At 44.8% G+C, this 26,334-nt stretch overlaps 1 protein-coding gene across 1 annotated transcript in view; it reads right to left on the bottom strand.

Annotated features, from left to right (window-relative positions):
* Positions 1-26,334, bottom strand: part of CFAP52 (cilia and flagella associated protein 52) — a 40,070-nt gene that overhangs the window by 11,358 nt on the left and 2,378 nt on the right. Inside the window, exons 2-9 of the mRNA XM_047707613.1 lie at positions 20,935-21,134; positions 20,358-20,494; positions 17,464-17,592; positions 14,701-14,800; positions 13,522-13,638; positions 11,453-11,553; positions 8,510-8,680; positions 430-578 (exon numbers count right to left, since the gene is read on the bottom strand). Of these exons, the coding sequence (XP_047563569.1) occupies positions 430-578; positions 8,510-8,680; positions 11,453-11,553; positions 13,522-13,638; positions 14,701-14,800; positions 17,464-17,592; positions 20,358-20,494; positions 20,935-21,134 (1,104 nt within the window). The remainder of the gene's footprint in view (positions 1-429; positions 579-8,509; positions 8,681-11,452; positions 11,554-13,521; positions 13,639-14,700; positions 14,801-17,463; positions 17,593-20,357; positions 20,495-20,934; positions 21,135-26,334) is intronic.

Genomic DNA, 26,334 nt, shown 5'->3' on the forward strand with positions numbered 1-26,334 from the left:
TATTTTGGCACAAGAGGATCAATGGAGTTAAAAGCGGTTCCCTTTGGGGCATAACATAGTTGAAGTCAGGTTTTTCTCTCTCCAACAATGGAAGGGTTTCTAACACGGGTGCCCTGTACTCACCAACCCCTCAAATCCGTCTGGTAATCAAATTGCTATAAATCAAATTGCTATAAATTCTCCTCCCAGAGAGAAAGCAACACACTCTGTGCAGCAAGGTTGGGGGAAGCGGAATTGTCTTCGGTCATTCTGAGCTCAGAAAGTCTCCAGGCTGGAAGGGGACTCCATAGGGAAGCGGGATCAGAAGTGAGGCGGGGGGCGGCGGGAGGCTACCCTGGGGTGTGCACACGGAGAGACCCACGAGGAAGGAGAGCGAGGTCCAAAGCCACAGCCAGAGCCCACGCCAACGCCCGAGAATGTCAACGTTACCCGAGATGATGCTCTTGCCGTCCCGCATGAAATCGATGCTGTGGCAGGTCATGTTGGGCACGGTGATGCGCAGCAGCTCCCGGTTGGACAGTGTGTGCCATACCCTGATGTCCTTCTTGGCACAGGTGGCAAACAGCTCGGCGGTGCCGCTGTGAAGGAGCCACCGCGAGAATGAAGAGAGCAGCCATACAAGGTACACGCTCGGCTCTCAGATGGAGCGAACAAGGATCCGGGGAAGGATGCCCGCTGGACACCTGGATCTCCGAGCCCCACGGGCTCACAGAACCCTCGTGTAAAATGGCATTCAATGCCCACAAGTAGACCATCCATAGACATCCCTAGACCATCGTTTGTAGCCCTTTGCCCGGAGGACGAGCTGGGACAAAGTTGCTCAAGAGGAAAATGTCAAAGTTTTTAAATGGCCTGGTAGGCTGAGGTCAAAACACAGCTGTGGAATATGGATATGAAGAGAGGCTAAATCTCACGTGTCCCATAGAGTAGATAATCATATAATTTCAAAGGGAAAAATGACACAGGGGCTAGAATTCGTGTCTGCGGATGAGCTAGAGCAGTACTTTGGCTGGTTGTGAGAAAATATGAGATTCTGGACAAGGAAGTGAAGCCAGAGAAATTGGCCTGTCCTTTCTTTAAAAAAAAAAAAAAAAAAAGATTTTATTTATTTGAGAGAAAGAGACCACGAGCGTGCGCATGAGTGGGGGGAGGGGCAGAGGGAGCAGCAGACTCCCTGCTGAGCGTGAAGCTGGATGCAGGACCTGACCCCAGGACCCCAGGATCATGATCTGAGCCAAAGTCATACACTTAACTGACGGAGTCACCCTGGCGCCCCCCACTTGTTTTTAAAGGACAACTCATAATTAGAGTGTAAAACACTATTACGTCAAAAATTATAGGTTATTCCAGTTTGGATAAGAAAAAGGAGTACTACTGGGGTACAATAAAGTCACCTGATTTACAACTATGAATTTATAGCTTTAGAGTCTCTATGGAGGTTAACTTTTAAGTTTAGGAGCTTCTCAAGAAATATCTGTATTTCCTCCAAAGCACATTCAGGAAAAGAGAGTTCCCTCTCTCGTGTTTTAAGACCTACTTGCTTTGGAATGAATAGAAAAATAAGTGGATCTTTTCCCTATATTTAATTTGGGGCTGAGAGAAAAACAATTCTAATGCTGGAATAGTTCCTTAGAAAGAGCACGTCCTGGAAGGGGACAGCTGAGGTGATGATATGCTTTCTGTTTGATCAAATCAAGCCAACCTTAGAAGACAACGGTTATTTAAAATAAGAGAGGTTTTCTATGGGAGGGGCCTCTTCTGTGGGGACAGTGAACTCTTAAAGAGGCATGTGGACTCCTCATGAAAAGCAAATATTGTGGAATGAGGGCACCTAGAGAACTTCCCAAACTTCCCTTACTCTGGATAGACAGGCTCCTTCATCAGGAATCTAGTCCAGACCTAAGCTTTTCATGTAGCACATTTTCCCTAGTTTAGGATCTGAAAGGTGAAGTTCCAGAAAAAAATCCAAACTGACTGGATCAAGATGGCGCCCTAGGCCCACGTGCCTCCCCTCGAAAAGCCCAGAAACGAAGAGACAGATACAGAGGACAGAGGTAGACGATGCAGAGGTAGATACAGGGAAGCAGGACAGATCATCATCAAATAGACCAGAAATGTTGAGGACAAAGAGAAATCAGCTGGATAAAATCTGTGAGGAAGGGCGCCTAGGTGGCTCAGTGGGTTAAAGCCTCTGCCTTCAGCTCAGGTCATGATCCCAGGGTCCAGGGATCGAGCCCCGTATCGGGCTCTCTGCTCAGTGGGGAGCTTGCTTCCTCCTCTCTCTCTCTCTCTCTGCCTGCCTCTCCACCTACTTGTGATCTCTCTCTCTCTGTCAAATAAATAAAATCTTAAAAAAAAAAAATTAAAAAAAATTTTTTCTAAAAAAAAAAATTTGTGAGGAGACAAACCTAGAGAAAAACACAAAATATCAAAATCACAAGGAAGGAGTACTTCTTGTAATGTTGGAGCAGTGACACGGTCACACAAACCTTCCCACAGGCGACAGTTAAAAACACTGGATGGCCTTAACGATAGCAAGAACCTAAAATCCCAAAGACACCGAAAACATTTAAAAGTCCACAGAAGTCAAGAAGCGTTTGGCCTTGTAAAAATGCAGCCAGAAAGGGTTAAGGGTCATGATCGCATCGCTGGCTAATCTGAGGGTGTCTCCCACTCCCCCAGCTCTGGTGGCCACAGAAGAAGGTGGTGGAAAAACCACAGTCTTACTGGCTGAAGGTGTGCAGAGATCAGAGTTGAGGGCTGGAAAATTCAAAGGGGAAATCCTGGCAGCAAGAGATCCATCAGAGTAAAACCTAAATTAAGATTAGAAACACTTGGGGCACCTGGGTGGCTCAGTGGGTTAAGCCTCTGCCTTCGGCTCAGGTCATGATCTCACGGTCTTGGGATCGAGCCCCGCATCGGGCTCTCTGCTCCGTGGGGAGCCTGCTTCCCTCTCTCTCTCTGCCTGCCTCCCTGCCTACTTGTGATCTCTGTCTGTCAAATAAATAAATAAAATCTTAAAAAAAAAAAAAAGATTAAAAACACTGCCCAAATTCTCATCTGACAGCTCCCTTCTACATGCATGGGAGAAAACCCAAGAGGAAGGAGAAACAGAGACCAGAGAGGAACTCTGCTTTTCTTTTCTTTCTTTTTAAAAAATTCTATTGATCTTTCTTTTTAAGGAGTCTATTTTTGAAGACAGAGTTACATGGGATCAACCTGAGAGGGGTTTTTTGCCTTTTTAACTGAATACATTCACCAACTGTGTTCAGCTTGGGGGGCAGAAAGCTGGACCTTACAGGCTTAAAATATCAGAAGCCAGGGCCTGAGGTCACAAGAACACCTGGAAATTAGGGAGTAATCCCTAGGAGCAAGGAAACCACAGAGAGGATGAGCTTCAATTCTGCACAAATCCCTCAGTGAATGCTAAATTCCGCAAGCCCACAGGAGTACCAAGAACCTGTATAAAAAAAGGAGCAGTGGGAAGCCGTGAGAATGTCAGTTGCTGCATTCTGGGAGAAAGACAAAATCTGCAGTTTGAGTCCAGGCCAATAATCCTCAGAGAACACCACAGAAGTCAGAATTACTACAGTGTATTAGCTATCACGCTGAAATTTCAACAAAAAAGCAGACATGCAAAGAAATAGGAAAATATGATTTGGGAAAAAGGCAGTCAAAAGAAACGGACTCCAAGTAGATCGAGGTGTTGGATTAGCAAAGACTTCAAAGCAACTAATTTAAAATGCATTCAGAGGGGCGCCTGGATGGCTCAGTGGGTTAAGCCTCTGCCTTTGGCTCAGGTCATGATCCCAGGGTCCTGGGATCGAGCCCCACATTGGGCTCTCTGCTCCGTGGGGAGCCTGCTTTCCCCTCTCTCTCTCTGTCTGCCTCTCTGCCTACTTGTGATCTCTGTCTGTCAAATAAATAAGTAAAATCTTTAAAAAAATTATCTTAAAAAAAATGGGAAAATGCATTCAAAACATTAAAGGAAACAATGATAACAAGGAAGTAACAGGTAATAGCAACAAAGAACTAGAAGCCATATCTTTATGATATATTATAACTAATTATAACATATATATTCATGACTTTAAGGTTTATGACTATTTAAAACAAAAATTATGATTTTGTATTAATGGGTTTATAATGTTAATAGGTATATATGAAAACAACAGCACTAAGAGTGAGGTGAAGAGAAATAAACTGTTGCAAAGTTACCAGATTCCATTTTACCTGAAGTCATTCAATGTCAACTCTCCGCAGGCTGTGACGTGTTAAAAATGCATATCGTCATCCTTAGAGCAATCACTAAGGAAATCAATGCAAAGATATAGAGGTAGAGAACTAACAGAGCAACTAAAATGGAAGGCTAATCAAATGTTTTTGATCAAAGCAAAAGGTGGTAGGAAAGAATAAAACAAAGAACAGATGAGACCAAAGAAAACAAGTAACAAAACGGAGGATTTGATACTGCTATATCAAAGCTTACATTAAGAGTAAGTGGACTACTGGGTATTTACCCCAAAGATACAGATGCAGTGAAAAGAAGGGCCATCTGTACCCCAATGTTTATAGCAGCAATGGCTACGGTCACCAAACTGTGGAAAGAACCAAGATGCCCTTCAACGGACGAATGGATAAGGAAGATGTGGTCCATATACACTATGGAGTATTATGCCTCCATCAGAAAGTTTAAATACCCAACTTTAGTAGCAACATGGACGGGACTGGAAGAGATTATGCTGAGTGAAATAAGTCAAGCAGAGAGAGTCAATTATCATATGGTTTCACTTAGTTGTGGAGCATAAGGAATAACATGGAGGACATGGGGAGATGGAGAGGAAAAGAGAGTTGGGGAAATTGGAGGGGGAGATGAACCATGAGAGACTGTGGATTCTGAAAAACAACCTGATGGTTTTGAAGGGGTGGGGGGTGGGAGGTTGGGGGAACCAGGTGGTGGGTATTAGGGAGGGCATGTATTGCATGGAGCACTGGGTGTGGTGCAAAAACAGTAAAAACAGTAAAAACTGTTACGCTGAAAAGAAGTAAGAAAAAAAAAAAAGAATTAAAATGACCAAAAAAAAAAAAAAAAAAAGGTAAGTGGACTAGGGGCCCTGGGTGGCTCAGTCGGTTGGGCAGCCGATTCTTGATCATGGCTCAGGTCATGATCTCAGGGTCCTGGGATCCAATCCCAGCACTCTGTGCTCAGCAGGGACATTGCTTGAGATTCTCTCCCTCTCCCTCTGCCCCTTCCCCCATTCTCATTCTCTCTCTCTCTAAAATATATAAATCTTTAAAAATCTAAAGGTAAAAAAACAAAAATAAAAATCTAAAGGTGATTATTTGCAAAAGACAATAACTGTAATTCTATATTCAGTTCATAACTACTTAATTCTATAAATTCTATTTTTTTTTAAGATTTTATTTATTTATTTGACAGAGAGAGATCACAAGTAGGCAGAGAGGCAGGCAGAGAGAGAGGAAGAAGCAGGCTCCCCACTGAGCAGAGAGCCCGACGCGGGGCTCGATCCCAGGACCCTGAGATCATGACCTGAGCCGAAGGCAGCGGCTTAACCCACTGAGCCACCCAGGTGCCCCAATTCTATAAATTCTAAACAATGTTAGCATGAGAGATGGTAAGAGGAAGGTAAAGAGAAATAAAATACCTTGAGACTCTTGCTTCTTTGGAAAACATGATATAAATGTTGGTGAACCCTAGTCTTTGGCAGAAAAATATGTTTAAACATGCATATAAAAAAAATCAAGGCTGATCACTAAGTGAATGAAAATACAATGACTAGTTAACAAGTCCTGTAAAGTAGGGCAGGGGAAGGCAGGACCAAAAAAGTCGATCGCAACACAATGAAAGCAAAAAAAGAAAACACCAAGAAAGGTAACATGTTAAGTAGAAAATAATCTAGGGGCTCCTGGGTGGCTCAGTGGGAAATGTGATCTGTCAAATAAATAAGTAAATAATCTTTAAAAAAAATCTATAAACTTATTAGAGAGATGGAAGTACGAATGGACTAAATTCTATGAAAAGATGAAGACTTACTTAAAACTAAACAATACCTGTGGGTTGGAAAGAGACATGGTATCTTTCGCTACAGCAGCATTTGTCTCTGAAATGTACATTGGCTCATGCAATTGACAAACAGGCCCGGACTATCACAGAGGCTGCCTTGGTTCATACATTACTTCTTCCCAGCAGATCAATGCCTTGGCATACAAAGTAATAGCAGCTGAAAACCATATACATGAACACAGCCGAATCCACAAGGAAAGGAAAAGACAGTCTTGTACATGATGCCCATGTACCGTGCCTTCTTCCTCTCAGCTCAGTTTTCTCCACAGCTTGGCGGGAAGAGAGGAGGAGAGAGCAAAGCGGGAATGGTTGGTGCCTCTTAATAGGCTTCTTTTTGGGATAATGAAATCTTCTAGAGTTAGATTATGGTGTTGGTCACACAACTCTGTAAATATACAAAACGACCCACACTGAGTTGCACACTCTCAGTGGGTAAACTTTATGGTATGTAAATTCTATTTCCATAAAGCTGGTTTTCAAGAAAAAGAAAAAGGAGGGGGGGGGGAGAGGAGTTACAAATCCTGAATAGGTCAATAACTATACGAGAATTTGAAAAGATAGTTAAAAATCTAGTCTCGGGGCACCTGGGTGGCTCAGTGGTTAAGGCCTCTGCTTTCGGCACAGGTCATGATCCTAGGGTCCTGGGATCAAGCCCTGCATCGGGCTCTCTGCTCAGCCGGTGAGCCTGCTTCCCATCCCCCTCACTCTGCCTGCCTCTCTGCCTACTTGTGATCTCTGTATGTCAAATAAATAAATAAAATCTTTAAAAAAAATCTAGTCTTATAAAAGGCCCCAGAGCCAAATAATTTTACAAATCGATTCTACTGAACTCCTTAGAAAGAGAGGAAAAAGTAAGACGGAAAGAAAAGAACCAACCAGTTTCCAAAAAGGATCCCCCTGGTGGGAAGCACCGGCCATTTTCACCATTAGAAACATTTAAAATTGTCGGGCTGCCTCGGTAGTGCAGTCGGTTAAGCATCCAACTCTTGATCTCAGCTTAGGTCTTGATCTCAGGGTTGTGAGTTCAAGTGTCCCACAATGGGCTCCATGCTGGGCGTGGCGCTTACTTAAAATAAACAAAACAGGGGCGCCTGGGTGGCTCAGTGGGTTAAGCCGCTGCCTTCGGCTCAGGTCATGATCTCGGGGTCCTGGGATCGAGCCCCGCATCGGGCTCTCTGCTCAGCAGGGAGCCTGCTTCCTCCTCTCTCTCTGACTGCCTCTCTGCCTGCTTGTGATCTCTCTCTGTCAAATAAATAAATTAAAAAATCTTTAAAAAAAATAAATAAACAAAACACTTGGAAGAAGCTAATTGCCAACTGCAATGCCTCAGGGAACCCAACGTCCATCTTATGATCGTAAGCATCCAGTTTTCAAAGCGAGTCTTACTACCCATAAACCAATGATCCTGAGTTCTGTAAATTCAAGCTACATACTGAGGAAGGTCAGAGCCAAAACCATCTGGTCAGCTTCCTGGGATGAACATCACCAGAGACAAAATGTGTTTCAGGAGCAAGTAATGGCAAACTATGACTTTTTTGATATCGAAACTGCTGGTGGTTGGTCATCTCACTTGTCTCAGGCGGGGTTTACCAAGAAATCCAGAAGATTACCAAGAGGTAATCTTCTTTTTTTTTTAATTTTATTTATTTATTTTTTTAAGATTTTATTTATTTATTTGACAGAGAGAGATCGCAGGTAGGCAGAGAGAGAGAGGAGGAAGCAGGCTCCCTGCGGAGCAGAAAGCCAGATGCAGGGCTCGATCCCAGGACCCTGGGATCATGACCTGAGCCGAAGGCAGAGGCTTTAACCCACTGAACCACCCAGGCGCGCCCCCCCCCCTTTTTAAAAGATTTTAAGAGGTAATCTTCTTGTGTCCTCCGCCATTAAGTGCGCCAAGTGTGGAAGACCTGAAAGGCATGAACGAATGACTTGAAAGAAGTTTGGAAAAGGGCTCTAACAAGCTTTCGCCAGACAGCCCTGGGAAAACAGAAAAGTTTCCATGATGGCTTTCTTAGAAAAGCCAACCTTCTAGATAGGTACATATTTAGAGTTGATAAATATAAAATATGCATATATCCGGGAAAAAAAAAAGAAAAGCCAACGTTCTAAAGAAGCCCATATTTGGACTGTGAAAATTAATGTGGCCGCAGGGTGAAGGCAACAGACATAATTATTGTTAATAATAGTTATTAAATAATAATAAAGCACCAGTGTTATATTTCTAATTATTATAATTAATATTAGATGATAACTGTTATTAAGACAACTGACTATAATTGAGAAATTTAAGGATGGAAGATCATAATCGTATTAATACATGTTGAAATGCACGAATGAGATAAAATTAAATTTCTTGGCACACTGCATCAGACCTCCATGTTTTCACTGACTTCAGGAGCCAAAAGACTTTGCTCTTGTACTTACAATGGAAAGACAATGTCCTGGACAGCTTCGGAGTGACAGGTTGCGATGAGAGTCTCTTTGAAATCCGTGAAGTTGACGCGGTAAATGTGTGATTCTTCTGTTCCCACAAAAAACTGGTGTCCTTCCCCTCGAGGTGTGATTGACGTGATGCCACCTTGTAACTGGATTTTCCTTTATGGAGAAGCAAGAAGGTGAAGTAGATTCGTTCAGTCAGTGAGGAGGACTGTTACAGAGGATAGAAATCAGGCGTAGGACCTGGGGACATGCCCTCGGGGAGGGAACACGACTGGAAAGGCAGGAGTGACTCACCATACTGGGGGCCCATGGTCAGCAGAGGGAGAGGCCAGCATGGTTTACAGTAGTGGGGGCTGGGGAGGGGGTTCCTTAGGGGGAGAGAGTCTAAAATGGGTTGTGGGACACAGGCAGGATCTGGACAGAGGGAACATTCCAGGAAGGCAATGGACACAAATGGTCACGGCAATTAAATACTTTATTAATTCCACTTGTGGAAGATAATCCTACAATGGGGAAGGGAAACCTTTATGTCAAAGGAGGATATTATAACCTTAGCGAGAAGGGTCGAAGGTTGCAAGCAAGCTAAATATCCAGCTGAAAGACCGCGGTTAAATCATCTATGGGACGGCAGGCAATGTCTTACGGTATTTGCCTCACCAGTAAAACCACGTTTAGAAGCTTCTGCATATTTTAGCACAGTAGTTTTCAAAAAGACATTAATATTGGAAATGTTTATGACGTTTGCCTTAAGTGAAAATAAACCAGAATATAAAACTTTGTACCCAAAGGAAGTACAACCGTTTTTGAAATGGAATCGAAGAAGGAAAGACGAGGAAATGACAAGATGTTAATAGTGGCTCTCGTCCCTCTGTCCACATTTCAAATCCCTCTGCTTCCCAAACGTCTAACGAGCATGAACTTAAAAGAAAAAAAAAAAGAAAACAAAAGAGTAATATAAATGAATGCATCCTAAAAACCCAACCTTGCTCCGCAACTAATTTAGTTTTGACAGTAAGAACGCAGTGGAGAATCTTGAGTGTGGGAAAGGCAGTATTTTACAAAGATCTATTTGTTGCTGGGACGCAGAACGGTTAATGGAGAAAGGATTGACCCTGAGTTACGTCCCGGCTTCTTCGCTGACTAGATAGAGCTCCCCGACCCTGGGTAGATTACCGGAAATCTCCCAGCCCCGCTTCGCTCAGGCACAAAATAATTTCTCCTTGGCAGGGTCGCAGAGAGGATCAGAGATAACGCCCACGAGGACCCGGAGGGCAGCTGATAGAAATACTGGCTGTGGACATCTGGGCTCCCTATGAGACAAGGTGGAGCCCAGGGCTACTGGGGTGAGGCCAGGGGTCCCTGAACCCCAGGGGTCTGCTGCATCCTACTACTTCTTGACTCCGCACGGGATCTGCTTTCTCAGCCCACGAAAACCCAAGGAGGCGGGAACCACTGCAACCACAGGAGGCTACGCTGTCCCACAGGGTTACAGTGGGGATGGGCACAGCACAAACCCTGTGATAACAGCTTTGCATTCATCATCCTCATCACAGTGGAATACCTGTGTGTCCAGAATGAGGCGTTCACACATGAAGGGGTTAATTGTTTATAGTCCCTCCACATATCTGGACCCCAACCAACACCGCCCGTGTACATCACCTCCCGGTCTTCCTCCCCTCCACACAAACATAGAACCGGCCCAAATGCATTCGCAAGACCTATCCGGAGCCCAGAATTTAAAATTGCGACCTCTCTCCTGTCCCCCTTCAAACCCAAAGCCCCCTTCATGTCCCTGCAACTCCATTTGTCTCCTGTGCGCGTCACCCGCTAAGAGTATAACTACTTGTTTATTATTGACGGTCTTCCCTCCTGCTGGAATGTCAGCTCCATGAGGAGCAGGGAGTTCTCCCTCCATTTCTGTTTGCTTTAGCCGTGGCTGTCTCCCGAGGGCACCTAGGACACAATCCGGTAGGCGGTGCATGCACAGCCCAGATGTGTTTGAATGAAGATGGCTGATGCTTTTTCGATACTCCACACGCCAGCACCTCTGGCTCCCCTCGAGCTAGGGGGGCCATAAGGAACATACCCAGGGGGTGTCTGGCTAGGTTGAAGGTGACCTCAACCTCCACCTCTACTCTTCTGGGAAGCATCTCTCCCAACCCCACCGCTCCAGTGGGGCCACCCTCTATAAAGGCCATGGCACTCCAGATCACGGGATTTGTGTTTATGTATTATCTTGTACTATAAGGACTATTTCACATGTATATTACCTTATCCGCAAACTGGACTGTCCGCTCTGGGAGGACAAAGATGGCATCTCATTTTATTTTTTCATATAGCACCTGGCACGTTGGTTTGGTCGGAGGTACTCAATAAATACGCGTTAATGACGATGGGTAAAGTTTTATGTCATTTCGTTTCAACTGATTCGACAGATGGTCCACGAAAAGTACACGGCACGTGGAAGTAGCTGGGGAGTGCTGGTTATTTCTACTAAAACTTGTATTTAAATGAATTCACTACCAGCAGAGTGCCTGACCCAGAACAGGTACCCATTGCATAATAAATTTCACTGAATAAACACATTTTGAAAGGCTGGAATGTGAGGTTATTTGCTGGGTATCTTCATAAACAGCATCTTATTTCCTCTATCATGGCTCCAAATATTAACAAAATAATAACTGGTGCATTTAGTAGAAGGGCAAGGTCCCCTGGGGTAATCATGGACTACTCTGGCCTGATTCAACACAAGCTATTGTCTTTCCATTGGCAGGGAAATCAGCTGTTGTGATTCTAACCGCTCATCTGGATGGTAAGATGAAATTCCTTTACCAAGTGTCAGTTTGGCAACATTGGATCATCACCATCCTTAGGCATACCTCCTGGTGGGTCTTCCCCCACCCGGACCCCGTGGAGTCTGGAACTTACTTGATGGGTTTGTAGCTGGGGCTTCTACAGAAAACCAGCAATCCGGCTCTGGAACCCACCAACAGACCCCCCATCTTCAGGCACTTGATGGCGGACACTCCCTAAGGGGGAGGAACAGCACTGAGAGAAAGGCCAAATGGTTTCATTGTTAAGAATCTGGTGCGCGAGCAGATGCCAGGGCACGGGGCATGGCCATGCCTGGACGAAATGCAGGAAGGCACTGCCTGGGAGGAAACCCGAGGCTGAACACCAGGGCTCGGTGCCAGCAAGCAGCTCACGTGCCAGAAGTTGCCCCCCTGGTCCTACAAGGCGTAAGCTCGCTTCATCAAACCTCCTCCATGTAAAACCACCTGCTGGTTGTGACTGTGTTAGAAATTAACATTTCCTATCAGTTCCAACGAAGTTAGAGCCGAAGATAGAGGCATGGGCAATGTTACTTCCTCAGTGCCTCCTGCTTGCTCCAGAACATAATTCTTATAATACAAAGAGATCATAGTTGACATCCCAGGAAAGCACAAAGAGCCCCTTATTGTTTGGTGACTCTAGTTTCTGAACTGAAGCATGTGGGATGTAATCTTGCCAATAATAGACACAGTTGAGTTCAAAGCCATCTTCCAAGTTTGGGGAGATACGATGGTCATTTTATAGCAGCCATTATGAATTTCATTTTATTTTATTTTTGAAGTTCTAATTTTAAAACATATGTGGCCAATATTTCATCTTAAAACTTTCAAGAATAATACAGTTGATGGGGCACCTGGGTGGCTCAGTCAGTTAAGCATCTTGCCTTGGGCTCAGGTCATGATCCCGGGGTCCTGTGCACTGTTTTTCATATTAGTTTCGTGCCCATCAGCATCTGTGTCTTCATGTTAGCACTGTATGCCTACCAGGTCCTTTTGAAACCACTCCCATCCTTTTACCCTTCTAACCACAGACTGACCATTAAGTAGAGTTTCAAAACAGGTAACTGCCCAAGATCACAGAATATTCTAAGCAAATGTCTTCAATGATACCTCCTGTCCCTTTATCCCACAAGAATTGTTTTCTTTCTGTGTGTTTAAGAGGCATCTTGGAACTACCGCTTTGTGGAATTTACCATCAGACCCAAATGCCTAAATGGTTAGGACTTAGTGCTACCCTCAAGGTCACTTAAGTACCCGAAGGGTGAGGAACACTGAGACGGCTGGGTTCTTCGTATGGGAAAGGCGCTCAGATCCCAAATGCTGGAGGGGAGGGTGCCCAAGATATCCAGATCAGAATTTCTCCGTAGTGTTTTATGGAGCGCTTTGAAATAAGGGATTATTTCTAAACCCTTCTCTACCCACACTATGGCATCCTCTCATTCTTATGTACGCCCTTAAAAGCTTGAGCATGATTAAGCTTGCATGATTAAGAAAACTCTAACATCTTCCCTGGGCACACGGTGCGAGATTTTACGTCTTCCTGAGAATATCTGCTAAGTGGGAAGGCATTGGAGCCGAGAACCATCTGTTCTATTATCAGACATGAGACAGGCAGGTGCAGAACCTACCACAAGCTCTCAGATTCAAAGGTTAGTGGAGACAGCCCTGGTTACTTTCTGGGGTCCCGGAAACAGCAGCATTTATTCTGTAAGACGATCCTATGATCGTAGGCTTTTATTTTGATTTAAATATTGAGGTCTTTCTGGACTTTTAACCAGAATTGTTAGGAACTCTGCAAAATAGAAACAATCCACAGTTTCTAGGTATTGCTTATGACTTACAATGCTGGCTAGAGCTAAAATTTAAGATCTAGCTATTAGATTAGGACAAAAATTACATACCTCTGTATGTGTATGTATGGCCCTGTGTTTGGACGATATAAAAAACGTGTGGTCTGATCCCCTCACTGGGGACCCTGTGGAATACCTTTGCTCTGCATACGAACCAGAGATGAGGCCTTGGACAGTAATGAGTCATTGCACTTTGCAAATTTCAGTGTGGCCTTGGACACCACACACCCTTTTTCTTTTTTCCACAGACTCTTCACGCAAGTCTGTGCTACAGGAGAGTGAAGAAATTGTCAGAAGAGAGGAGGGCATGACTCACCAGACTGAACTTGTCCTTCGCAGGCCCAGTGTCTGCCAGCAGTTTGGTCCTCGGGTTCATTTTCAGAATGTCTCCAGTTGTGGTGCCAAGGTAGAAAAAGCTGTCGTCGGCGGCCATCTGGGGATCAGAGAGGAAAGAGGCCTAAAGACCTGTGTTTTCTCAGGGATGCCCATGAGCCCGGATTGGGGTGGGACAAACTTTCTCTGAGGCCCCAGGAAGACCTACAAAGGTGCTCATGACTCCTTTAATTTCCTCGGACTTTAGGATGGACACGAAGAGCCCGGAGGGGACGCAGAATCAGGGCCAAACTGGGAAGTGGAGGAAATATGGGACTCCAGCCAGCCTGGGGATTTCACTATAAGACTCTGTGTGTCTAATGTTAGATATGCACGCAGAGATAACCTGCCAGTCCCGGTTCTGAAGATACCTCTGAAGGGTGCCTTGTGTTTGCTTTAATCTCATATTTTCCAAAGTCTATCTGCATAAAACATTGATGTGGTAGATAAGAGAAACAAGTCAGTGGAGAATGGAGTTGTCTGTATGAGTGTGTGAGTCCACATTAAAGACATAGGAATAAGGGCGCCTGGGTGACTTAGTTGTTAAGTGTCTGCCTTCGGCTCAGGTCATGATCTTAGGGTCCTGGGATCGAGTCCCACATCAGGCTCCCTGCTCAGCGGGGAGTCTGCTTCTCCCTCTCTCTCTGCTGATCCTCCTGCTTGTGCTCTCTCTCTCTCCCTCAAATAAATAAATAAAATCTTAAAAAAAAAAAGAATTATTTCGTATTCCAATGCCATCAGGAGGTGCTGTGGGCATGGAGTGCATTCTGGACACACGGCTTCAGTCTAGGGGAGTCAGACATCTAGTGTCCAATGGTAGAGCCCAAGTCCTGGTAAAACAAGACTCCCCCCAAGCTGTGTCTAGGCAGCTCCTCTCCAGCTCCTGAAGGGAGCTCTGGAAGTCAGACTCACCCTCACCTGCACCCCCTCAATCGGCATCCCCGAGGTCCAGACCTCATCTCTCTACCCTTAGCCCAAGGTACGTGTACCTAGGTATGCAACATGTGTGTGCACGCATGCGTGGGCGCACGCACACACAAACACACACACACACCCCTCTCAGTCAATACTATTAACAGGACCTGGTTCCAATAATTACAATCACACTTGGAGTAATACTTACTGTGATACTCATGACTATTCTTTTCATCTGACCCGTTTGGCACTCAGTTGGCCAGATTTTTCTATTCGGGAGATCCAGTTCCCAAACTCGGATTGTCCCACTAAGGAAGAGAGACACAATCAAAGGGACACGCACTTAAGAATCTGCTGATCTCGGGGCACCTGGGTGGCTCAGTGGGTTAAGCCTCATTTTGGCTCAGGTCATGATCTCAGGGTCCTGGGATCGAGCACTGCATTGGGCTCTCTGCTCGACAGGGAGCCTGCTCCCCCCCCCGCTGCCTGCCTCTCTGCCTACTTGTGATCTCACTCTCTGTCAAATAAATAAATAAAATCTTTAAAAAAAAAAAAAAAGAATCTGCTGATCTCTTCTCTGTTTTCTGAATTTCCCTGAAAAGGGGGCTGAAGAGAGGAGAACTGGATATTTCTGAGGGTTTGTTAGGCTTCGTGTTCTACTTAAAAGTTTTCACTCGATCAGGGTGCCTGGGTGGCTCAGTCAGTTAGGCGTCTGCCTTTGTCTCAGGTTGTGATCCTGGGGTCCTGGGATGGACCCATGCATCTGTCTCCCTGCTCAGGGACAAGGGAAGTGCTTCATCACGGAGAGTCCTCTCTCTTCATGAGAAATAGCAACTGAAGAGCTGTACAAAATCAGCATCTGACATAAGACTTGGTATACAGTTGGCATTTAATCATTGCACATTAATATTAATAACTGTATAAATGTATCACGGTCAACATAACAGCTGAAGCTAATAGTCAAAGGCAGAAAAGATTAATTTAAAAATAGTTTGACTGGACTGCCCAGCTGACTTAAGTCAGAAGAGCCCGTGACTCTTGATCTTGGGGTTTGAGTTTGGAGCCCCACATTGGGCAGAGAGATTACTGAAATAAATCAACTGCCAATAAATAAATAAAATTAAAAATAGATCAGTCAAGTTCAGTTTTCCTCTTCCTTTTAACCTCCAGAGCTATGCACATAGTAAGTGCCCTTAAATAAGTATTTTGAATACTTTCTTATTTGAATATGAAACTATTTTTTTTTAAGATTTTATTTATTTATTTGTCAGAGGGATAGAGAGAGTACAGACAGGCAGAGAGGCAGGCAGAGGCAGAGGGAGAAGCAGGCTCCCCGCGGAGCAGGGAGCCCGATGTGGGACTCAATCCCAGGACGCTGGGATCATGACCTGAGCCGAAGGCAGCCGCCCAACCAACTGAGCCACCCAGGCATCCCTGAATATGAATCTATTTCTTGTTTGAATACTTCTTTTGAGTACTTTCAAAATTAAAACAAAATAAAAAACAAAAACAAAAACCAGCTTCTCTGTGGCCTTCATGGTAGACGTTTGGATGTCAAATCGGAATTTGCAGGATCTCCCGTGGGGGACGGTATCATGGAATATTTGGAGTTGGAAGCATCACGGAGGAGCCTGTGGATGTTGGACCTTAAGTCTTCCTTAAGAGTCCTTGTTCTCAGGCCGCCTGGGTGGCTCAGTTGGTTAAGCGGCTGCCTTCAGCTCAGGTCACGATCCCAGCTGCATCGAGTCCCACATCAGGCTCCTTGCTCTGCAGGGACCCTGCTTCTCCCTCTGCCTCTACCCCCACTCTGTCTGCCCATGCTCGCTTGCTCTCTCCCCCTTTCTCTCTCTGACAAATGAATAAATAAAATTAAAAATAATAAAAAAAAAAGAGTCCTTGTTCTCACTTATCACTGTCATACCCAGTTAAAGCCCATCTACAACATATATCGATCTAAGGAAAAGAAAAAGTTTGGAGGGGGGCGGCTTCGATTCAGGCTTTGGCCCCTGGAGGAACGCTGTCGTGGACATCAGAGTGGGCTGATGCCCACAGCCAAAGCCACGCTGCTGAGGACCAGCAGGGCCCTCATTGCGCACAGTCTTCTGCAGCGAGGCTGCAACCCAAGGGAAGTGAACGCACTGTGTGGTCGCCAGTGGCTGCAGAAGACAGGGTCACACCCCCAGCTGCTTCCAGCTCACAGCGCTCTCCTACTAAGATTCACTTCTTAGGGGCTGGCTCCCGTTCAGCCAGCCAGGTTCACAGCCACTAAATAAACCTGTCCTCAGATTTAGCCCCGGAACAAATATATGCTGCGTGTCACAAGGAGGGCACGGGACACAGAGCAGACGCGAGCAATCCCTCACTCTGGCTGGAAAAGGAGCCCCTGGTGTGTGCCTTTCACAGAGGGAGACCACCGACGGGGTGAAAAAGAGAGTTCCACCCAACGTGGACTTTGACCCCACATTCATAGGTTTGGACCTTTGAACTGGTCTGCTGCAGGAAAGATGATGCTTTCCTGCAGGTTTAACCTTGAACTTGGACTCCAGACCCGCTCTCGCTGCTGTCTTTCTTAGACAGATGCTGGCCTTCAGCTTGGTCCCCGTTAGCTGGTTATCAGCTGACTCTACCAGAAATGATCTCACGTGGCTAAAAGCCGAAAGGCGGACCAGCAAGTGAATCCACGCAAATTGTGCACGTTGCTCTGCGAGCATGAGTTGTAGGTGGGGTGTTATCAGTCACAAACAGACCAGAATCCAGAATGAATTTAGCAGGGGAGCAGAGCCCTCCACAGTTAGGAAGCACAGAATTCTCAAATAACCATACTTAAAAGAACTTAAGTGAAAAGGATTTTTAAGGACTACAAAATCATGCAAATTAGGACATAAAGTATTTTCGCAGGACTGATACTGGGTTCCCTCAAGTTGGAACGACCTTGCTACGAGTTCTGAAAACCCTGACTGCAGGCACATACTTCCCAGCCGTGACAAACATCTCATCCCGGCACTTCGAGAAGAGCACCGTGGTGGCATTGCCCACATTGAGGCCGGCCGCGGGACTGCCGCAGATGGCTTCTCTCTTCGCTATGCTCCACACGACCACACTGCCAAAACAAGAGGGACCAAAAAAGTCAGGGGGAGACAGGCTCTCAAGAGAAGAAACAAGTTTTTTTTTTTTTTTTTTTTTTTTTTTTTTTTTTTAGTGGCTCTAGAATCAAAGGAAGAAAAGGAATGAAAGAATTACATGGAACCCCAGACGTCCCCTGCGTCACGATGGACATTGGAAGACAAGCAGGTGACACTTCAAAGGCTTTGCCAGAAAATGATAAGGAGGCTGGAAATCCAGGGACCCCATCAATGAAGCCATAAAGACATTTTCAGAGAGGCAAGGCGTAAAAATTTACCACCCATTTCTCTCATAAAAAGTTTTCCTTGGAGAAGTATTCCAGAAAAAAACATCGCAACAAAGAGGATGACATCAGGCAGTGCTCCCAAATGTGACCGAGTCACATGGCGGGCTTGGCCAGAGGCTGCTGGGACTCACCCCCAGAGCTTGGGTCAGCGGGCTGGGGGATGGGACTGAGATTTCACTTTTCTAAAAAGGTCCCCAGTGATGCTGGTGCTGCTGGTCTGCGGACCTTGATTGGAGAAGTACTGCTTTGGGTTCCATTTCCTTTCTTCTGGAGCAATCACACAACTTAGCCTTAAATTGAACGTGTTCAGACAATAACACAAATGCTGGGGGAACATCCGAATCAAAATGTTAAAGAAAAAGGAATGCGGATGTTACAAACTTTGGTAAAACATGCCCGGCTACGCTTCGCAAGTTCCCTCCATGTAGAAGGGATTATCACAGGGCGTCTAAAATCCAGGTGGAACCAAGATGGGTAGGAATGGGGAGGTAGGAGGTAACATAAGAGCCATAATTTTTTTTCTTAGTAGGAAATTGATAGATACCATGGGAAGTGGAAAACTTGAGAAGCATATACCCCTCCCCCTCAAAAAACACTCTTAAAACCAATTCCCTCATGCCCAAGAGAAATGACATACGTCTACACCAAATCTTGCACATGAAGTTCATTACCGCATTATGAACAATAGCTTCCAGGTAGGAAAGACCCAGAGCCCCATCAACTGATGGAGAAGATGTGGTGTCGCCATACAGTGGAGTATTACTGGACAGATGAGCCTTAAAACACTCTGCTTAATTAAAAAAATCAGTTGCAAAAGGCCACCTACTGTATTATCCCACTTATGGGAGCCAGTCAGTGAAGGCGAACCTAGGGAGATGGAAAGTAGATGAGCGGCTCCCTGGGGCTGGGAGGGTAATGGCAGAGCAGGAACAGGGAATGACTGCTAATGGGTGGAAAGTCTCTTTTTGGAGTGCTAAAATGTTCTACAATTGTTTGTGGTGGTGGTTATACAACATGACATGTAAAAAATATCTTTGGGGAAATATTTCAGCAAAAAAAAGGAAGAGAGGAAGGGAGGGAGAGAGGGAGGGAGAAAGGAAGGAAGGAAGGAATCCACTTGGATAACTACTATACCAAAATGTATACAGCCATATACTTTACATGGGTGGATTTTATGGTATGTGAAATATATCTCAATGAAGGTGTAAAAAAAATATCCCAGTGCTCCTGGAGAGAACCTTCATGGTGGAGGGGATATGAATTCTGAATTCTTGGGCATAGCTGGACAACATCCTTCCTTTATAAACCATGGACATGGGTGGGGCACCTGGGTGGCTCAGTGGGTCAAGCATCTGCCTTTGGCTCAGGTCATGATCTCAGGGTCCTGGGTCGAGTCCCATATCAGGCTCCTTGCTCAGCGGGGAGCCAGCTTCTCCCTCCCCCTCAGCCTGTTGCTCTGCCTACTTGTGCTCTCTATCTCTCTGTCAAATTAAAAAAAAAAAAAAAAAAAAAAAAGGTAAATTTCCTTTGTACTAGACCCAACAAGCTCGAACCAGAAACTATCTGTAAAAGTGTGCCGAAGTATAAAATCCAACACAAACCTCAGACGTTCTTGTTTTCTTCTATTTTAGCATTCACATGGGAATACGTACTGCATTGATGGTTCTTTCTAACACAATGATTTTACATTTTTCTCCCCTAATTTCATGCGTCTGTATTCTCTGCCTCTTGAGTTCCTCGGTGGGGGCAAAGATCGTGTCTTGGGCGAGGCAGGTTAAAAATGCCACCACCTCTGGGGTCACACTGCCTGGGTGGTTCTCCCCGCTCTGCTACTTACCAGTTGGTGGCCTTCGTTCCTCGCCTGTCACATGGCCCCAGGAGCTCCCATTTTGAGTTAAGGTGATAACACTAAGGTGTTCACGCCGCCCCCAAATCAACTGTTGTCATTGATGATGATGATGTCATCTTTCTTTTACAGCAAAAGTGCCCAACTTCAGCTGCATGTTGGAATCATCTGGGAAGCGTTGAGGCTGCCTAAAGCCCAGGCCAATCAAATCCAGCTCCCTGGAGGTGGAGTTAGGTATCCGGGATTTCTGAAACTCCCCATGGGATGCCTGGGTGGCCCAGTCTGTCAAGCATCTGCCTTTGGCTCTGGTCATGATCTCAGGGTTGTGGGATTGATTCCCCACATCGGGCTCCCAGCTCAGCGGGGAGTCTGCTTCTCCATCCCCCTCTGCTTGTGCCCTCTCTCTGTCTCTCTCTCAAATGAATAAATTAAAACAATAAAGCTCCCCAGTGGTTTGCGATGAGCATCTCAGGTTGAGAACTCTGGCCCTGTGGTATTTTTTCCCCATAGGCTTTGCACAGGACACACAGCTGAACAGGGACAGGCCAACAGAGAACGTCCATGGGGTGAGGGCACAGAACATACCTAGAGATTAATGTGAGTTCATTACCTTCCGTCATCTGGGCCTCCGAGGGACACCAAGTACAAATCATTTGGTGAAAAGGCCAGCGCTTCAATTTTGCCCTTGTGAAGTGACAGCCGGGCAATCAGCTCCCTTTTCTTATAATCCCACAGAATGATATCTGCCTGGGGGCAAGAAGACACAGTCAGATCACAGCCCGGCTTCCAAAGGCTCTGAGGGGAGAGCTCCCCGTCTGGGCAAGAAATAATCAGTAATTGCACTTTTTCTGGAAATTAGATCATGTCTTAACAAACACAACGGTGAGAAACCGGCAACAGTTTTAAAGGAAGCAGGGACTAAAAAAATAAGAATAAAAATGAATTAAGCAGGGACTTTTCAGTTCCTGAGCATTATCAGTCTGCAAGCGGCCAGGTCTGGTGTGGACACCAAAATACTTTATCCTCAGGCCTAGGGAATGAAGACAAGATCAAAGAGGAAGCCAATGGGAGAAGAGGGAGAGGAAGGATGTGGGCCGGCACAGAGCTGAGCTGGAGAGGGGGGCCGGGTTTCGGGGGGGGGGGCACCTCACTATCCATTGCCAGGGAGCTGTCTTTCACACATTCACCTTGAAGCCCATGAACGTGACCTGTCCAGAGGCTATGTAAACTCCGCTCTTGGAGATGGTCACACAGGAGACGTTGTTGCTATGACCGTGCAGGAAATTCTGTTCCTGGGTGTTAATCGCCTGAATCAGGATCGTGCAGCCCAGAGGGTAAATGAGATGCTCTTGGTCAGGATGGCATTTCAGGCCTGTGGGCACGTGTCCTGAAAGGGAGAGGTTAAAGAAGAGTAGTCATTAAAAAATAAATAAGTAAAAATAAAAATAGCAGTAATTAGGGGCGCCTGGGTGGCTCAGTGGGTTAGGCCGCTGCCTTCGGCTCAGGTCATGATCTCAGGGTCCTGGGATCGAGTCCCGCATCGGGTTCTCTGCTCAGCAGGGAGCCTGCTTCCCTCTCTCTCTCTGCCTGCCTCTCTGTCTACTTGTGATCTCTCTCTGTCAAATAAATAAATAAAATCTTTAAAAAAAATAAATAAGTAAAAATAAAAATAGTAGTAATTAGGGGCGCCTGGCTAGCTCCATCGGTAGAGCAGCTAACTCTTGATCTCTAGGTTGTGAATTCAAGCCCCGGGGTTTGACATGGAGCTTACTTAAAACAAAGCAGTTAGGGGGTGCCTGGGGGAGCTCAGTGGGTGAAGTGTCTGCCTTTGGCTCAGGTCTTGATCTCAGGGTCTTGGGATCAAGCCCCCTGTTGGGCTCCCTGCTCAGTGGGAAGTCTGCTTCCCTCTCCCTCTGCTGCTCCCCCTGCTTGTGCTCTCTCCCCCTGTCAAAGAAGTAAATAAAATCTTTAAAAAAAATAGTAATAATTTGGTAAAGTGGCCAGTTTCTAAAAAACTGAATGCAAAAGAGAACGCTTTTGGAATAAACCTGATTTCAACTAAATTGTGTTTTGTGTGTGTGCGTGTGTGTGGGGGGTAACGTATGTAATTTTATTCCACCGACAAGGTCAGCCTAGTATACCACTTCTCATACCCTAACGTATATAAAATCGCCAGGGGATCTGGCGAAAATGCAGATTCAGATCTGAGGTCTGGAGAGGCGCTGACATTCTGCATTTCTCACAAGCTCTCAGAGATCCTGTCGCAGGTCCAACAATGTCACTGTTGGAGAGCGAGGCCCCAGGGCCAAGTGTGTAATGCTGAGAAGCAGATTTCCTGAGTGCCTGTCTCCGCAAGTGCAGAGGCATGAGGAATGTGAAGTCACTGCAGAAGTTGGATAAAAATAATTTGGTTCTAAGTCACCACCAGGCATTCTAAAGAAGCCAGGCCTTCTCAGTGTGAGACCCCATCCCCCAATCCCCCATCCTCTAGGTATTTGCCAAGAACCATCTCAAGAATTGCAAACCTTTGCTAAATGTTTTAATATGAAATAGAAGTCCTTCCATACACTCAACGGGTCAGAATTCCTGGGGTTGTGTTTGATAGTATTTTACAGTATAAACTGTAAAGTCAGTTTGATCAGTTAAAAATCACTTCAAGTGGAATAGTATTCCAGGTGTAGATTAAGGAAAAATAATTTTTATAATAACACATTTGATCTCCTTTCTAAAAGCAGGATGTGTTTTTCCAAAGTCTCCCTTCAGGGTTTCCAGTGGCATTTTCCATTTTTTTCAAATTTTTCCAGTGGCATTTTCAATTTTTTCAACTTCAATTTTTCCTCATAAAGATCTCACACATTTCTTGGTATGTTTATTCCTGGGTATTTTAAAATTGTTCTATGGCTATTTCCTACTCCATCAAAAGAGTCATAAATATTTATTAATATCATCTTCTGGTCTTTTAGTGAATTCATCTCTCACATTTAACTCCCTCTAGAATTTATTTTGGTCCATAATGTGATGCCGGGAGCTAAGTAGATTTTTTTTTTTTTTTTTTTTTTGCTCAAATTGCCAAATATATTTATTGAATAAATGATTTCTCTTGCTTTAATTCAGGTCATTCCTTTTTCATGCAGTAGGTTCTCAAAAGACTAAGGTTTGTGTCTTTGGGAGTGATTTACTCATTATATGTATAGTTACTCAGTTGTAGTTACCTTATAAGCAATCATATGGCTATCCATATGGGAAAATGTAAAATTAGATCCAACTTCACACCAACCACAAACAGTACATCTCGAATAGATCAAGGACCCAACTGTGACCAACGAGACTTAATGTGTACACAAGTTGTAGGAAATGACCTCTTCGACGGGTCACAAAAACAGCAAATGCTAACAGAAAAGGCCAATACATTCGTCCAGTTATGTTAAAAATTTAAAGTTTTTAGTGACACTTGACAAGATGAAAAGAAAAAGGGAAACCAGTTGAAGATATTTGCAATGGCGGAGACAGACAAGCATCCTACCCAGAATATGCAAAGAGCTATAGCAAAGAAATAAGAAAGACACAAAGGGCTTTAACAGAAGGATGAGCCAAAGATGTGGAACAGGCAACTAATGAGCAGGGAAAGTCAAAAGCCAATAAACATATGAGAAGGCAGGCAACTCTGCCAGTAATCAAGGAAATGCAAATTACATCTCAAATGAGATACCATTTGGTCTCCATCAAAATGGCTACAATTAAAAAGGCTGATAATATGGGGCACCTGGGTGGCTCAGCTGGTGGTGAAGCAGCTGCCTTTGGTGAGGTCCTGATCCTGGGGTCCTAGGATGGAGCCCCACATGGAGCCCTGCATCAGGCTCCCTGCTTCTCCCTCTCCCTCTGCTTGCAGAACCCTGCTTATGCTCTCTCTCTGTCAAATAAGCAAATAAAATCTTTAAAGAAAAAAAAAAGCAGGCTTCAGAATGTGTCCAGGATGATATTTCTATAAAATATAGAAATATGCAACTTTGTGCCATAAATTATTTATATATAGCATATTTAATATTTTACATGTACAGTAAAATGTAAAAACATAGCTAGAAAGAGTACACATTACCTTCAGGAAAGTGGTTGTCTCCAAAGAGGGAGAAAGGATACGATAGTGTGTCAGGAGAAAGGACATAAAATGTGAATTTTTTTTCTTAAAAATATTAACTCAAATAAGAAAAAGTGTCAAAATTTGCTAATTCTGCATGCAATACTCTGTATTCATTGTGGCATCCTAAATTTCTGTTCAACTATTTTATGATAAAACTATAAGAGCCCTACACTACCCCCTGCATACCATTGTTAACACACAGATGTGTATTTCTCCAGATTTATTTCTTTGCATTTGATAATTGGGGCTCCTGGTTGCTAGCAAGAAAGGTCGTTTCTGGCAGAACTTAAAGGGAAAAATAATTTCTTGGAAGGAAAAAGCTCACAGAACCGGTAGGAAGTATGGGAAATCAGACTTGAAAAAGAGACAGGACCAGTAGTTACACCAGACCAAGTGACATGAACTAAGGAATTCTTGTTCCCACCGGGCTCCATTCTTATGCCCCAGTCCTGAAGAGGGGAAGCTCTGGGTGGGCACTTCTGGCCCTGCTGAGCAATGATGTCACCTTTCTCTGAGCTGGCTGCCAAGAAGTTAGGAGAGGAAGCCTCCGCCCCTTTAAGACCTGATCAAAGGCAGCAGATACCCCTCTTTGCCTATCTTGGGATTCTCCTCAAATAAAAAGATATTTGGATGTTGAGTAGCCAAAATCACACATGTCCCCTAGAATTATCACATTTCCTTCTTTTCTCCATATATACTCATGTCCACCGCTCCCCACCTCTCTCTCTCTCTCTCTCTCTCTCTCACACACACACACACACACACACAGACTTTACTTAAACTGTAATACACTCATACCACATGTACTATTGGGCAAGTTGCGTTTTACAGCTAACATACCTTTCACATCTTTCCTTGTTCTTCCCCTATAGATCTATCTCATTTTTCTTAAGGGTTATGTAGTATTTTGTACAAAAGGGCTGTAATTTAAAAAATAATTTACTGGGGTGAAATTCACATAAAATAAACCATTTTGAAGCGGGGGACAATCCAGGGGCAGTTAGTACATACCCACTGTCAAAGGACCACCACCTCTATCTAGTTCCAAAACACTGCTGGACTGCAATTTTTTTTAAAAGATTTTATTTATTTATTCGACAGACAGAGATCACAAGTAGGCAGAGAGGCAGGGAGAGAGAAAGAGGGGGAAGCAGGCTCCCTGCTGAGCAGAGAGCCCGATGTGATGTGAGATGTGATGTGATGCGTGGCTCGATCCCAGGACCCTGGGATCATGACCTGAGCCAAAGGCAGAGGCTTAACCCACTGAGACACCCAGGTGCCCTGCAATTGTTTTTAAACCAATTTCTTACCAATGGAGATGTGGGTTTCCTCCAGTATATAGGCTATGATACAGAGTACCACAGTGAATCCCACAGTACATAGTTCTTTTGGAAACTTTTTTTTTTAGAAGATTCTTATTTATTTATTTGTCAGAGAGAGTGGAGAGCGGCAGGCAGAACAGGCAGAGCAGGCAGAGGCAGAGGGAGAAGCAGACTATCTGCTGAGCAAGGAGCCCATGTGGGACTCGATCCCAGGACCCCGGAATCATGACCCGAGCCTAAGGCAGACTCTCAACCAACTGAGCCACCGAGGCATCCCTCTTTTGGAAACTTGAGTAAGTGGCTCAAGTTTTAGAAGTCCCAAGATTATTCCCATTAGAAATCATAATGGGTACTACAAAAACTCTTTCAAAAAGGTTGTAAAATTTATGCTTCTGGCAGTAGTAATTGAGAGTCATTTGTTATTCTTATCCTACTGGTACCCCTATTTGTAGCTTTGCCCGTCTGAGAAAAAAAGAGTCAAGGTTTTAATAGCAGGGGTTTTTTGTTTGTTTTGTTTTAACTTTTTAAAAACTATTTTTTAAAAGATTTTATTTGTTTACTTGACAGAGATCGCAAGTAGGCAGAGAGGCCGCCAGCAGAGAGAGAGGAGGAAGCAGGCTCCCCACTGAGCAGAGAGCCCGATGTGGGGCTCCATTCCAGGACCCTGGGATCATGATCCGAGCCAGAGGCAGAGGCTGTAACCCACTGAGCCACCCAGGCGCCCCTTGTTTAAACATTTTGAGCTAGTAGCCATTTATATTTCTTTACCTCTTATTCATTTCAGGGGTCAGCAAATATTTTCTATAAAGGGCCAAACAGTAGGCATCATGGACCACAGTTACTCAAGTATGCTACCGTAGTGTAAAAGCAGCCATAGACAACATATCAACAAATGTGCATGGCTGGATTCTAGTAAAACTTGAAAATCAGAGCATAGGGCGCCTCGGTGGCTCAGTGGGTTAAGCCTTTGCCTTTGGCCCAGGTCATGATCTCAGGGTCTTGGGATCAAGCCCAGTATCAGGGAGCCTGCTTCCCCCTCTCTCTCTGCCTGCCTCTCTGCCTACTTGTGATCTCTCTCCCTCTGTCAAATAAGTAAGTAAAATCTTTAAAAAAAAAAATAAATAAAA

This window comes from Lutra lutra, chromosome 16, assembly GCF_902655055.1.
Source record: "Lutra lutra chromosome 16, mLutLut1.2, whole genome shotgun sequence".
NCBI lineage: Eukaryota > Metazoa > Chordata > Mammalia > Carnivora > Mustelidae > Lutra > Lutra lutra.